At 42.6% G+C, this 14,714-nt stretch overlaps 1 protein-coding gene across 1 annotated transcript in view; it reads right to left on the bottom strand.

The window, feature by feature from the left end:
• RASA3 (RAS p21 protein activator 3) overlaps positions 1–14,055 on the bottom strand; it is a 130,014-nt gene extending 115,959 nt beyond the window's left edge. Inside the window, exon 1 of the mRNA XM_062487938.1 lies at positions 13,843–14,055. Coding sequence (XP_062343922.1) covers positions 13,843–13,897 — 55 coding nt within the window. The 5' untranslated portion in view covers positions 13,898–14,055. The remainder of the gene's footprint in view (positions 1–13,842) is intronic.
• Positions 14,056–14,714: the final 659 nt, after the last annotated feature.

Below are 14,714 nucleotides of genomic sequence, written 5' to 3'. Positions count from 1 at the left end.
TTTCTATCACAGCAACTATACTGCCTACCGCCAAGCCATAACTCCTGATATGATTCTGAAGCCTGGGTATAACTAAAGACCTTTCAGAGGCATCACTAATATCACAGAAGATGTACAGCAGCATCCTTTTGAGTTAGTTTTAATTCACAGAAATCTCAACCTCCTTCCCTTCCCCTCTCCAAAAGCTCTCAATCACAGCCCTACAAAAGAATTCATGTTAGTCCCCATCAACATCCAACTAGGTGCTCCATTCCTCAAAGGAAATACTTAAACATACTCTTGATATTTTGCTCCAAAGATTTTACTTGAATGATTGTTGAAAAAAAAAATTAAAATCCTGATTAAAGTGAAGCTAACCCATTGGCTCAAAATCATGTTTAGAAGCTTTATATTGTCATCATCGTCATCCTATGTTGGCCTATTTTAGTGCTAATCTCATGTCCCCAAAAGAAAACTATCATTCAACAAACAGAAAGCAACACAAAACAAACAAAAAAAAAAATAGAAAAGGGAAAAGTAGCACACAGTGGTTGAGCTATAGCTTATGCTTCCCACACCCTGTTCCCCTGCAGCTGTGAAGGCTCAGTACTCCAGCACAGCTGGTTTCAGGTATACCACAGAGGTTAGAGAAACAACAAACACTGTCAGGGTGGGGGGAATGCATCCATGTCCAAAACAATGGCAAAACGGCAAGAAAAAAATATCAAATAAATGCATAACACCTGCACTAAACCAAAGTGCACTGTGCATTACCTCTGTCAAATCCCAACCTAACCCAAGAGAAATATCCCAATTCTATATCCTGCAGACTGATATACTAGAAGATACATACTTGTAAAATACATCAGTATTTCACCATGATACCTACAATACAGCAAAAGCACTGACAAATCACCATCACTGCCTCCTCCAGAAGTACAAAGGGAACCAAATTCCTGTCTTTAAGGCACAGCTACAGGGTCCTGCCCTGCTACTGACTCCATACTCTGAAGTAGGTGGAAGCTCCTGTCTTGTGGAGTTCAGGAGAGCAGTAGGGAATCTGACCCAGCCCCATACCCAGGGTTTTCCCACCACACAAGTAGTGGGTTTTTCAGATCACATTCTGTAGCACTGAGTTAACCCCATGCAAGGCCAGAGGAGTTTTGGCCTATCTGCAGCCTGACACTAATTCAGACATGTGAGCTCTTATTTGGTTCTAAGCCCTTCCTGGATAAGATATTCATGCCCGACTCCATTTCATTCTGCCACTGTGCATGGTCTGTTAAGCACAGAACTTGCTCCCATATGTTTCCCAATGCAGTGTACATGGTAGTACTGAGGTAGAGGCTCCACTTTACAAGCATCTGGTACTTCAGGTTATAGTTCAAACAGCCACCAAATATTTAAAAGAGTTTGACGCACTACAACTAAACCAAAATATGATTCCATCAGGAGAAAAATTCACCTTAAATTCCAGAGATTCACTGTGCACAAGAAAGTGAAGCCTACATTCAAGAGCAAGCAGTACCAGTTACTTTCAGGACTAGATTACCAGTTCCCATTACTAGTAGCAGGGCACCAGAATACCAATTATTTGCAGGTGTTATCGGGAAACTTTATTAACCACATTTTCCACTAGACTGTTACAGAGACTGGTTACATTTAATAGTGAAGCTGGCTTTAAAAGTAAGTCACCTAATTTTTTTTTCTACTTTCTAACTCACAACTTTCTGGAATACTGTCACAGAATCAGGAGTCAAAACACACTAATTATCAGCTGGTTAGAATTTCACTTTTACTGAAATGATTTTGCTCTAATGCAACACTCCAAATTCCCCTAAGCACTTTTTATTCCCTGTCATTCAAAAACAGACAGGCAGGAGTACTGGTCTGAATAAAAATTAGGCTTTGTTCCTCCCTCTCAGGCAATTTTGCTTAGTGGACCAAAAAAATAAAAAGCTATGGGAGAGTAGGGAGAGGCACACTATCTTGAAATCTAACTCCTTCCAACTCCAACATGCAACACCAGTTTCCTGAAGTCCATTGCACGCATCACCCCACAGAGAACAGTTTGGTTCTACACATCAGTAGGAGAGGGAAGGGACACTAACAGTTCCCCCAGCTTTAAATAGGGCTGAATTTATGACCACTGACCACAGCCTCTTCAACTATCACCATCTCTGAAGCACCTAAGTCTATTCTGCAGCAACTACCTGGAGCTCCTGTTAGTGGGAACTCTGGTGCTCACAGTGGTCAAGCAGAGTCATCCAAGAGCTGCTGACCCTTAGCATGCAGCAAAATAAATTATGTGGAACAATCTACAAACACAAGGTAAGACAAATATTTACAGAAGAGTAGTTCTGGTCACCTCCTACCTTACACTTAGGGCAAGAAATGCTAATAAAGCACAAATGTGGTTCTTCAGGTATCTTAACAATTTGAAATTTGAATATTATGCAACATCAGCCAAAGTCCTAAACACGAAATATCTACACTGTAAATGTGACTACAAGTTAATAAAGAGGAACAGGCCACAAACATTTGCAGAAATATCTGATGGGTCCTTTCTCTTATCTACCAGGGAATATTTTACACAAAACTCAGAACTTGAACAGTATGTTCCTGGAGGCAAAATGCAACTTATCATTTGAGGAACTGAACTAATAGGTTAATGAACCAGTGCTGCAGGATAAGTAGTCTAAAAGAAGTCTCTTAGGACCAGACTTGGTTTAAGCTACTGAGAATTTGCATAGATGAAGACAAGGACCTTACTGACAGTTACAACAGTGTACAAAATTTACAGGAGCACAGCTCCTCTGACTTGAGCAGAGCAGGTGCAAGATTTTAGGACCTTTACTGCATCCCTGAAACAGAGCATAATACGGTCTAACAGCAGCAATAATCACCTACAGAGCAAAATGGCTTTTGGGTTTACCAAATTCCCAGACACACAGAGCAGCACAGTTACTTTTATATAAGTGCTGAAGACACGATAACCTTAAAGGTGGTTCTGTACCCATATAACATGCTGAAAGATATACAACTGCTGAAGTTTCACAATTCTGTCAGTATTTTTGCATACCTTGTGGGAAACAAGTAGCTCTTTCCTCAGCTCCTTATAATAGAAAAAAATATAATGTGCAACTACCTCCATGTACAACCTATTTCATGCAATCAATTATATATATCTGCTGTCAGGGACATTTGAAAAAAAAATCAAAGGGAGACAAGAAACTGCAGTGATCCAATCTGTGCAAGAGTGACAGGTCTCAGTGCTAGCATTTCTTGCTAAAATGTATTAAAAGCAGCTAAAAAGAAGATAATTATTTCCCCAATACTAAGTTCTTCATGAGAGCAAATGCTGCCATTTCAGAGATAGTTCACAAATCAAAAATGGAAGGGAAAACAGCAAGCGGATAAGAAAATAACAATGCTTCCAGTGTAAGTAATATCTTAAGAGCAGGTGCTTTATGAAGAAGTTCTTGAACATATATTGAACCACAATGGAGTTTTCATGACTAGTGACAACCCGAAGAACAAAAGCTGCAATCTCAGAAACAGCACTCACAGCTGGCAAATGGTAACAACAGAAGAGCTGACCACTGGACTATGAAGAACTTGCATTTGTTCTGGAAAACTTGGGGCAGCCACTCAGATATGTAAAGTATTCATAAAAGCACAATATTTTTTCAGGAAGAACGGAACAACTACTTGCAAAAACTGAGAGCAATTCTGTTAGACAGCTGCATCTCCACTCTTTTCAACTGAATATCAATTATCTGCAGCAATGTAATCCCAACAAAGTAAATCCAAGTTAAATGTGACTGTTTTGGAGAGCATGGATTGTTTTTGTTTTAGACACACACAACTCACATTGTGCCACAGTGTCAGAGCTCAATTTTCCAAGGTTGTGTTCATGTGTTCTATAGCAGTCATCAGCCTTTCAAACCAGAATCAAAAAGTAACTGTAGGATGTCACACCCTGTGTCTCCTGCAAAATAGATCTAATTTTCCATTACAAACTGGTGATTGTTACTGGGCGGGGGGAGGGAGAGAGGAGGGAAGAGAGAGACTAAGAAAGGCATCTTTTGTACTGTCTACCAGATTTTTCTTCTATTTCTACCACCCTCCCTCCTACAATTCTACAAGCTGAACGACAGCCAGATAAATCAACGAAACTATTTTTCACTGAAATATGACAACAAAGCATCTGAGAAGTTTCATAATACAGTTCAATTTCACTTTTCAATTACACTGCTAAACACAAACACATATAACTACTTTTAAGAACTCACTAACTGGTTTAAAATGCACATCTTAGAAGATGCTAAGAGAAATAGCTTTCAGAATGTTGCACTGTAGTACTCAATGAAACAGGAAATGAGGAACAAAGAAAGGAATTTCATAGATTCCAGATGTACTCTAACACCAGCTGGGAAATACAAGCAAGAATCAACTACAGCTTTGTAAAAAGCTACCACTAGCTAACTGTTTTCTTCTAGAGTTCTTGAAAAAAAGTAAGTAGCTGTAAACAATTTGTAAATAGAAATATTTCTGGAAGGAATTGGAAACAGTAATAAAAATAAACTTCTTCCCCTACCTCCTATTTTTAAGGAGTTGAAAACTCAGTGACCAGTGCATCTGTTTTTATGAGTTGCCTTTTTTAAACTTAAGAATAAACAGTATAAACAGTCATAACAGAAGCACAACTGTAAATAAAATATTTCACATTGTCCGTTTTCCAATACTTGGAAGATTACAGCTGAACGAAACTCAAAAGCAAGAAGATTTTAAAAAACAGCAAAGTTGATTTATACTATGTGCCTTTCATGCAAGTGGAACTGGATGGAATATAAAGTTGCAAATTGCCATCAAACAAGTTATCGGCCACATAGAATTTTTATTCCTACATATATAAATTTTTAAAAAACCCAAACAAACAAACAAACAGAAAAATAAATACACTCCAGATTAAAAATCTTGGAAATAAAACTCCTTCACAAGTTCAAACACTCTTTTGCTCCCTGTGTAAACACAACATCTCCAATGTTTCATCTTCCTTTTTTTGAAACACAAACTCAGGCCTTTCAATGCAAACTTCTTCTAAATGGATTTTGAAATCTCTTAGTAACAAGTTTAGAGACAAACAGACAGCTATATTTCCTCCCAAAGTCACTGTAACATGAAAAGAAAGTTTAAGCATGCATCTTAGGGAAGACAGATCTGTGTGTCCCCCTCCTCCCCTCATCACAGAAATAGGTGTTGTTCCCAGCTTCAAGCCTTTTCATTTGTTGCACATGGAAGAATTGAGACACTTCATCTAATGTTCGTCCATCTACTAGCAGCACATAAAAGTATATTAATATTTAAGCAAATTAAACATTGATAGCATCAAATGCTATTTGTTCAAACCTACCAGTCATTCTTAAATAAGTGAAACCCCCTTACCATCACATCACACTAATCCATTTCAGTCAATGCTGACACAGTCACAGCTACACACCCCAGGGAACAACAAGACCCAGTTGCTGGGCTAATGAAGGGACCTTCATTCTGTCCCAGTGCTCCCCAAGATGTAGTAACAGGCAAATGCACAAGTCTCTACTGAAGTAGAAAAAAAATGGCAATACTTCAGAGGTCTGGAATGAAAACTGAACACCAGAAACATTAATCAGAAGGCTCAGAAGTCTTCAACATTTGTGTTCTTTCCTCAACAGACTTCAAAAATACAGATACACTATATTTTTTTCCCTTTCAGGCAGAAGGGGGATTTAAAAAACCAAACAAACCTCAAAGACCTCAAACTTTCCACTGAATATATGAAGTGTTTTACAGTTGGCAATGATCCATTAACATTTGAGAAAGGAAAACAGGGAAAATATTCCAGTTCTTCGTAATTTTGAAGCTTCACATCTCATTTTGCAAAACTTTCACCCAGAAAGTCTTCTATAGGAGGAAAACAACATGTGAAGTTTCAGGGAAGTTCCGTTCCCCTTCGAAGGGGTTAGGATGGGAGAGGAAGGAAGTTAGATTTGTTTTGTTTTTACTCCAAAACAAAGCTTTTATTTGGAACCTAAATTCAATCACCAGTCCACTACAGTGAAGAAATCAGACACTGCTAAAGAACTTCATAAGGTTTAGCAAATGTCAGTAAAATCAGAAGGTCAGAATGGGCAAGTCCACAATCAGCTTTTCAGTTTAATAACATATAACCTGTTATTAACTCCAAGCTTGAGCTTTTCCTTGGTGTAACCACAAAATACATAAACCCCCTGTACTAGAAAGTTTAAAAGCACAGCATTGAGACTTACTAATGCATGTTTAGACTATTAATATAAACCTTAGGTGACTTGCTCCCCAGAAGCATTAACAGCCCACTGGCACACACACTAATTTTTCTTTGACATATTTGGCTGAACATTTGTTGGTCAGATCAATATGAGCAACGCAACTGTCTGATATTTACATTTTTTACAGTATGCAGCCAAGTCTACAAGCCTCTGATTTAATTCTAGGCTTCTTGCTCTCACAAGAGCTAGCTCTAAGATTTATTCTCCAAACACATCTGTTTGCAAATTGAATTGTATGAACATTAGAAGTATTGAGTACTCCTTAACAACCCAAAGTGGATTTTACCTTATCCTTTCCCCCTCAACTTCCTCCAAGAAAAAAAAAAAAAATGCTACATGAGATACTCAAAGACTTAATTCGACTCTCACAGAAGTGCCATTACTGGCTTTAACAGAGTAATTCCTAATTTATACTCCTGTAATGGAGATCAGTTAGTGAGAAAGAATAGAGGGAAACTTAACCTGATTAATACTGTAAAAGGTATATTTTTATGAGGTTTTTCAACTGCATTTTCTAATCTTGGTGTAGGCAACACTGTCCAGAGTTTACATGAGGTCTTCCTTAAATGGGAGCATCTCGCAACAAATGACTTTATATGTCACCAGTGTTTGACAACATAACTGCATAAGGAGAAACCTTGCTCTGATGCAGAGAAAGGGGGAGGGAGTTCTGTTAAGCATAAATATGATAATCAACATTAGGTGCCCCAGCTTTAAAAGACAAGTGTGTGATGGAGAAATGGAGCAGCGCATGTGACAATTAATACCAACTAAAACACCTAAACTTTCATAAACAGCTAAGGCTCCTGAACTGATTCGAGTAGCTCTCAAGCAGAAGGTCAGAGACACAGATACATCAGTTTGTCAGATAATCCTCTTGCCGTTCTCACTGGAGCTTTAACATTTGTTCTCCAGAGCAGATGACCAAGCTGGTATGTACTGGCAGGTAACAAATACAGCACCATCAAAAAAATCTACAGTAAGGAAAGGGAGTGAACTGAAGAGCACAGAAAGAGTCAGGCAGTGTCATGATGCTGGCAGCACCCACACATGAAAACAAGGGATGCCCCTGCTGTCCCCTCCAATTTCCCACACATGCACACTCCCAGTCAAGCTCTTGGATACTTGTCCAGAAACACCTCTGACAACCACTGGAGTGCACAGCTCACTAAAATGGAAAAAAACTAAACCTGAAAAGCAAATTAAGTTGCAGTCTTTGGTACTGCTTTGCAAAGTGAACTGGATTTTCTTTTCTGCAAGCAGAGGAGCATCAGTCAACAGCAGATGTGCAAAGAGCACTTCATGGCTGGGAACAAGATGAGTAGGGAAGGGGAAAGACAAGATCTGCCTTCACAAAAGCATCAAGGTACTAATTTGGATGAGCTTACCATGATTTCACGCTCTGGACTGCAGCTATCAAACAGAATCAAAGCAATATGCAAAACAAAGAACAGCATCAGGCAGAAGAGACACACAAAAACAGAGCAAGAGAAGCTAATACTGACATCTAACTAACCCAGCAATTTCAGAACTAAAAATCTGATTTTAACCAATGATAGTGAAATAGTAAAAATGTATATATATATATGTATATATATATATACACATTTGTCAGTCTGAAGAGTAATTCAAGGCAATGAAGTTTTCGAAAGGATTTTCTGGAAAACTGAGAAAGATATCCAGCACTTATACGTCTTATGTAAGACCATTTGGTACTCTGACCACCAGACAATCATTTCCATGAAGAGACAAGAAAACACTTACTTCTCATGAGACAGATTAAATAACATTTTTTTCAGATGTAGCAATTCCTGAGGAAGCCAAAAAACCTAACAAATTTGCCTATTGACACCAGAGGCCCTGAGCAGGTCTGTTTAACAGATTCACTCCTATGAATTAACCTCTACACTGAAAACCAAAACACATGGGCTTCACTCATAAGGCTATGGATGGAAAGCTATGGAATTTGGTATCAGGCTGGCAGCCCCAAACACAAGCATCTTTTCCAAAACTACATTTACTGTAGCATTTTACACTTCTACCTCTGTTTCCTCCTCTCACTTGCAGAAAACATGGTCTCCATTTTCGCTCTAGCCACAGCTGTTCTGATAGTCCATAAACAGCCATGGACCTCTGCCTCTAGAAACAGCACCAGACCCAGATATTTTCCATTCAGCACACTGAATACAAGCTGGTCAGAACATAACCACCAACAAATCTAGCAATTTCAAATACTGAACCAGCAGTGACAAACCTGCATAATTTATTCTGCACCTTCCATGGCCTGTGAGACACAAGCCTTAATTAGCATTGCTACAGTTAATCAATGAGAACATTAAGTTGCCACTTTATTTTACCTATGCAACATCAGTTCAAGCTGTACTTGTTAACTTTTTAATGTGAAAAAAAGATCTTGAGAAGTCTTGAATATATTCAGGGTGAGATGCAAATAGCTTTTCTTCCCTTCCTTACTTCTTGGTCCTCTAACTTAAACACCGGGGAAAAAAAAACAAACAAAAAACATTGTTATCTTTATAAGAAACATTTCACACTTCCTAAATAATAATGTTCCATATATATACATATGTATGTGTGTGTATATATATATACAGAGAGTGAGAGAGAGAGAGGTACCAGGGAAAAATTCTCTCACTCTAAAAATATCTATTCCACAACCTTTTGCCCCATTTAAATGGGAATAAATCCTTTTACAGTATTATGCAATGAACATATTTAGTCACAATTACTTCTAGAAGTAACCACTTAAGGCAGTAAATCCCAGCAGACAACATTAAAAGGGACATCTTCTCAAGACAAAATGGATTTCCCTGAACAACCTCAGTATTATTAGACTTAAGGGAGACCTTAAATTTGTCAGGGACAAGATAAGTTTCTTCTTAGCCTGGGAAATGCAGAGACATCTCTCAAACTCCGTACCAAGTTTAATGATGGAAGCCTGTAAATACCTTCTCTTGGCAACTGACCTGCTTAAACACCAGTAAACTAGCACTTCTGCCTGACTTTACCCCAGACTCTCAGTTTCACCATGTTTAACTGCTTCCACAGTGACTTAAACTACTCAGCGCTGCATGAATTCATAAAGAAGGCACACTAAGAATAAAGAGCCAAAAAGATGGCACATCTACAGACCAATTATCCTCATTTTGTCAACTGGACATAAACAAGGTCTTACAGTTCCTAGAAAACTGGGTGAGTTTAGAACAGAGTAAGCTGTGTGTGAAGCACTAAGATACATCAGGTAAGAGGCAACTTTTGCCACAAATATTTCACTGCTTCATGATTCTGATTACACTTAGTGCTAAGGATAGCTTATGATGCTGGAATTCCCACATTTTAGACTAAGACCTCAACACCCTGTAACCACAAAACAGCCCTTTTGAAAGATGAGAACAGAAAGCCTTAGAAGTTCATGAATGTCTTAAATGGCAACAAGAGCCCACAGTGCACAAGTTGAATGTTATCAGCTCAAAAGAATGATGAGCAAAGAGTCCTCCTCATTATATTACAGCCCCCCCACCCCGTAAACTCACAATGTGCAATATCCTCCTGCCCCAACTGCTACTTTCAAACTATCAAGCAGAACTATAACAAGCTCTACTAGTGCTAGAAAAACTACTATTTAAAGCAGAGCCAAATGCCCCTAAGTAAAACAGTAATAGATTTCAGGAACATGAAAAGCTTGGTAAAGTGAAAATTCACAAATGAGCTGTTTCTTTAGATTTTTCAAGTATAAACAATTTCACAAAGTAAAATCTGGCAACAGGTTCACTGCTAGCCAGCATACAGCTTTCAACAGCAGAAATGCTAAACATGAGCTTTTATTTTTTTCAACTGAAAGTTTAATAGTTGATGCCATTTAAGGAGAAAAAAAGTAGCGATTAAGTACAGCATATTTATTAAATATTAACAGTACAACAAAAGTCATGTTGTCAAGCAGAAGGACTCTCTTTGTAGTTTTTCCAGCCAATCATCAGCCACAGAGCCTTATGTTGTTTCCTTTCAGGTTTTGAAACACTGACTCATGGAAATATCAGCACTGCACACTTCCTCAAAGTGGCAATCTTTTAGGAAGTGTTTGTTTAGTCTTACATGACACATTGTTTTGTTTATGTATAAGGGATTCCGGTAAAAATAATTTTCAATTAAGGAAAAAAAAAAGACATAAGCACAACGGTTTCAGTTATGGGAAGCCAAAATAAATCGATTTCAACTAGACATCTGAACAGCATGTTCATTAACACAAGTACTACTTTTTTCTTTCTACTGTGCATTACTTCCTTGCAACAGTGAATGAGCAGAAGTTGCCAGGCATCAACTTCTTTCAATTCAACTAGCCACGAAAGAAACTGGACAAAAGGTAGCACAGTAACAGCTCCTCTTAACACTGGTACCCAGATCAACAGTTCACATTGCTGCTCCACAACTTCAGCATCTCAATGAGACATCTTTAGGAGATGCCACACCACTGTCAGTTCAACTGAGTGAGGCAAACACACTGCTTCCTACAAAGCTTAACTTTTTCAGCATTCTCAGAAAAGGAGACAGATGGCTCAGGCTAAATCCAAGCATGACTAGAAACAACACTCCTCGGAACATGGAAGCACTTAAGAGAACCAGGATGTAATTACCCACCTAGCTAAATATGGCTGATTCCATGCAGCCCATCAGTCCCAAAAGAATAAGTTATACAAGCAGAAGAAAATTCCTTCAGTTACCTGCAGCTTCTTGGAAATGCGGGACAAGCCAGCCACAGTAATACCCTATATTAGGGCATTCAAACATCTCTAGGCTACAGATGTTTTGCACAGCCAGAAGCCTCTCAGCTGCATCTGCCTCCCCATTAAGAGAGGGATGCCAACATGGGTGTCCACTCTGTTTGCACTGATTCCTCAACACATCAATCCTACATTTTATCCAATTTATTCTAAGGCACACCTGTATATCAGTGCCCCCATTCATGATTTGCCAAGCAGATGTGCTATAGAGAAGGAAGCACCAGATCAAGCACAGAATATCCGTAAGTCAGAGATCAGTCAGAGCTTGGCTATGAAACAAGCTCCCAAAGAACAGAACTGACCATTTCCACAGCATGATAAATCAAAGCAAATGAACACGGAAAGCTACTTATCTTTTTGCCCTCAAATAACTTTACTCTTAACCCATTGAAAGATTCAAAGGCTCCTGTCATTAGAAAAAAAAGAGAAAACCTAAATACCCATGAATGGGAACTGCTAATAGAAATTTACTCTTTAGAATAGCTGAAAAAAGTAGCATCACTCCAATGTTCATCATCTTTTTAGTGGTGTCCAGCAACAGCATGAGGAGCAAAGCCATAAATAGACACAGTAAGTTCCACCTCAGTATGAGGAAGAACTTCTCTACATTGAGAGTGGCAGAGCACGGGAACCTGCTGCCCAGAAAGGTCATGGAGTCTCCCTCTCTGTAGGCTTCAAACCCACTTGGACACTTTCCTGTATAACCCATGCTAGGTGACCCTGCCTTGGCAGGGGGTTTGCAGTAGATGATATCCAGAGATCCCTTCCAACCCTAACAACTCTGTGAGTCCGTGACCTCCCTTCAGGTCCAGCCACAGGACTTTCTGCAGGGAGCCTACAAGCTCCACGTACAAATTCTAGAAGATTAGGATTGCTTTACGAGGCCAATTAGGAATACTTCCTCAATCCATCAAAGCAATCTCGCCACTTCCTATTTTTCTGCCAATTTCCCAGGAGACAGCCAGCTACAGAGAGGAGTGTGACTTTTGAACACGAGTGGCAGAAAGCCGCGGAGCGGGCGGAAGCGCTCGGCGCCGCCCCCTGGCGGGCAGCGGCGGAACGGCGGCGCAGCGCCGGGCATTGTGCTCGCCGTCCTGCGGGAAGCACCTCCCGCTCCGACGGCACCAGCCAAGCACCGCCGCGCCCGGGATGCTCGCGGCTCTTTCCTCTCGCTATCCACGCTAAAAGAAACAGCTGGGATCCTTCCGCCGTTTTACAGGAATCAAGCGCTTTAACTGGGATAGGGGTTCCGCTCCGACAGCTGAAGTCGGCGGCAGGATTAACTTTAGTCCGCGACATAAAGAGATTCATCTCACGACTTTTGCTGCTGTTACTGTCTTCGATCTCTCCAACAATTCAAAGCAATTCTCACACTCTCGTGACTTCAATCATTCAGGTATAAGACCATAACTGTTATCTTCTCAAAAAAACGAATCAAACACAAACACCCCAGCCACAAGTCGTCATCATCCTGTACCGAGATATGTTAGCCCTTTCACTAAAAAACACCAGATACAAACAACGTGCAATATCACTCACGTGGTGTCCGGATTTCTCCCTTGCGAAAAGACCTTTTTCATTTTCCCCTCCCCTCTTTGAAACAAGTCTCCGACCATACTCGGTATTATTACTGAACTCTTTTTTGGATGCATACGAGAACATAAAATGAACACATACATAACTTTTAGTTTATATGATAAAATTTTAACTCTTAAAAACTGCTATCACCAAACTACCTGTTGACAATTAATGAGGAAACGATCCTAGCAATGGTCTCTGAAATGCTAACGCCGCTATCCGATAATGAGATTTTCTACGTAATCTCACGTTTCAGTTTTATCTAACACGCCAATTGGTGGCTGCAAATTTGCTTCCGAACGCAGGGAAACGCAAAGCGAGATTTTTTCCAAGAGCTTTATTAGGAATCCACACCGCCGTCGGTACCCTCCGCTGAACTTCGCCACTTCCCCGGCAGCTCGCAGCCCCCGCGCCCCATCCCGGGGAGGAGAACCGCTCCCCCGGCATGCGGGACCGATTGTCTTACGGAAACGAGGGACTTCCCTCCCAGCCGGCACACTCAGAACTCGACCAGGGAGAGTTTAATCCGCTCGCTGACATCTGTCGCTTACTTTCTAATAATGTGGTTTGGAACTCGCTCAACAGCAAGAAGAAGAGCGAATCTCCAAAAGCGCGAGTCGGAGGAAGCCGTGAGGAAACGACAGCAGCCGCTGCCTGTCCCCCTGCCGAGGGAAGGGGCCGAGACAGCGGCTCCCGCATGCACACGGCCGGTTTTGGGCCGGCTTCACACCAGCTCTGTCAGTGACACACAGCGCTGAGACTCGGTGACCGCCTCCAAACTTCTAGAGCGTAGCTTAGCGACAAAAACGAAGAAAAAAAAATAAAAAAAAAAACCACTCTAACAAAAAATAAACAGCAAAACCCGCGAAATCAGCCGAATATCCTGCGCCGCCCGGACTCCCGCCAGTGCCGCTCGCCTGCCGGGCACACCGCGCTGCCCGTCCGTACCCGCGGCACCGGCCGCCTCCCGGGCGGGCACCGACCGCACGGCCCGCGGAGCCCCCGCGGAGCCCCCCCCGGGCCGCGGGCACCGCCCGGCCCGCCGCCCCCGGCGGGACGCAGAGCGCAGGGCAGCGCGAAGGGGCGCTCGGCACCTCCGCTCCAGCCGGGGCTCCCCGCCCGCTGCCCCGCGCGCTCACCGATTTTAATCCTGACGCTCTGGAAGACCCGCAGCCCCTCTTCCTCCACCGCCATGGTGGTGCTGCCGCTGCGCCTGACGCTCAGCAGTGCTGGAGACCCGCCGCCGCGGAGGCGCGGGGACCGGGCAGGAGGAGGCAGGCGAGACGCTCCGCCAGACGGGAAGGAGGGAGCGCAGCCGGACGGCTCGGGACGCACCGGCACCGGGCTGGAGCGAGCGAGGCACAGAGCGGCCGCGCAGCCCAGCGGAGCGCAGCGCCCGCCTCTCCCCCCGCGGGCCGGCAGCGCCCGCCCTGCCGCCTCCCCCTCATTGGCCGGCGGGGCGGCGGCCGCGGCGCTCATTGGCCCGCTGCCCGGGGGGGCGGGGGCAGCGCGCGGGGCGGGGGGAGCGCGGCAGCAGCTGGAGCGCGGCCGCCCCCCGCAGCCCGGCCCCGCCGGGACCCGCAGCGGGCAGCGCGGGCAGGGCGAGGGCTGACTAACTCACTCGGTGGCCCCGCTCCAGTGCCGGCCCGGACCAGCCGTTGGCGTCATGGCGAGAGAGAGGGAGAGGGAGAGGGAGAGGGAGAGATGGACGTGCAAGTCCTCTTTCCCACACAACCATAAAGAGAGGGCTCTAGCGATGCCCCAGGTTGAAAGCTATTCATCAGTGAGAAGTCCCGTGTTAAATAAACAAACCCGTTTGGGCACTGGGAGCAGGCCAGTCTGTCTCCTGGCTCCATTTGATCAGCGGCAAAGCTGGCTCTACCTGATTGCACGGGGAGAGCATGGAATTCAGATTTCAGACTTGCATGATTACACATTAAACAGCACGAAATAGGACCTGTGTCAGTGTTCAGAGACAAACTTCGGGTCTTGTAAAGTCAGTAATTGGAAT

The sequence above is a fragment of the Cinclus cinclus genome, chromosome 2, assembly GCF_963662255.1.
Source record: "Cinclus cinclus chromosome 2, bCinCin1.1, whole genome shotgun sequence".
Lineage (NCBI taxonomy): Eukaryota > Metazoa > Chordata > Aves > Passeriformes > Cinclidae > Cinclus > Cinclus cinclus.
The sequence above is the reverse complement of the archived record's forward strand: the minus strand, read 5'-3'. Positions and strand labels throughout refer to the sequence as shown.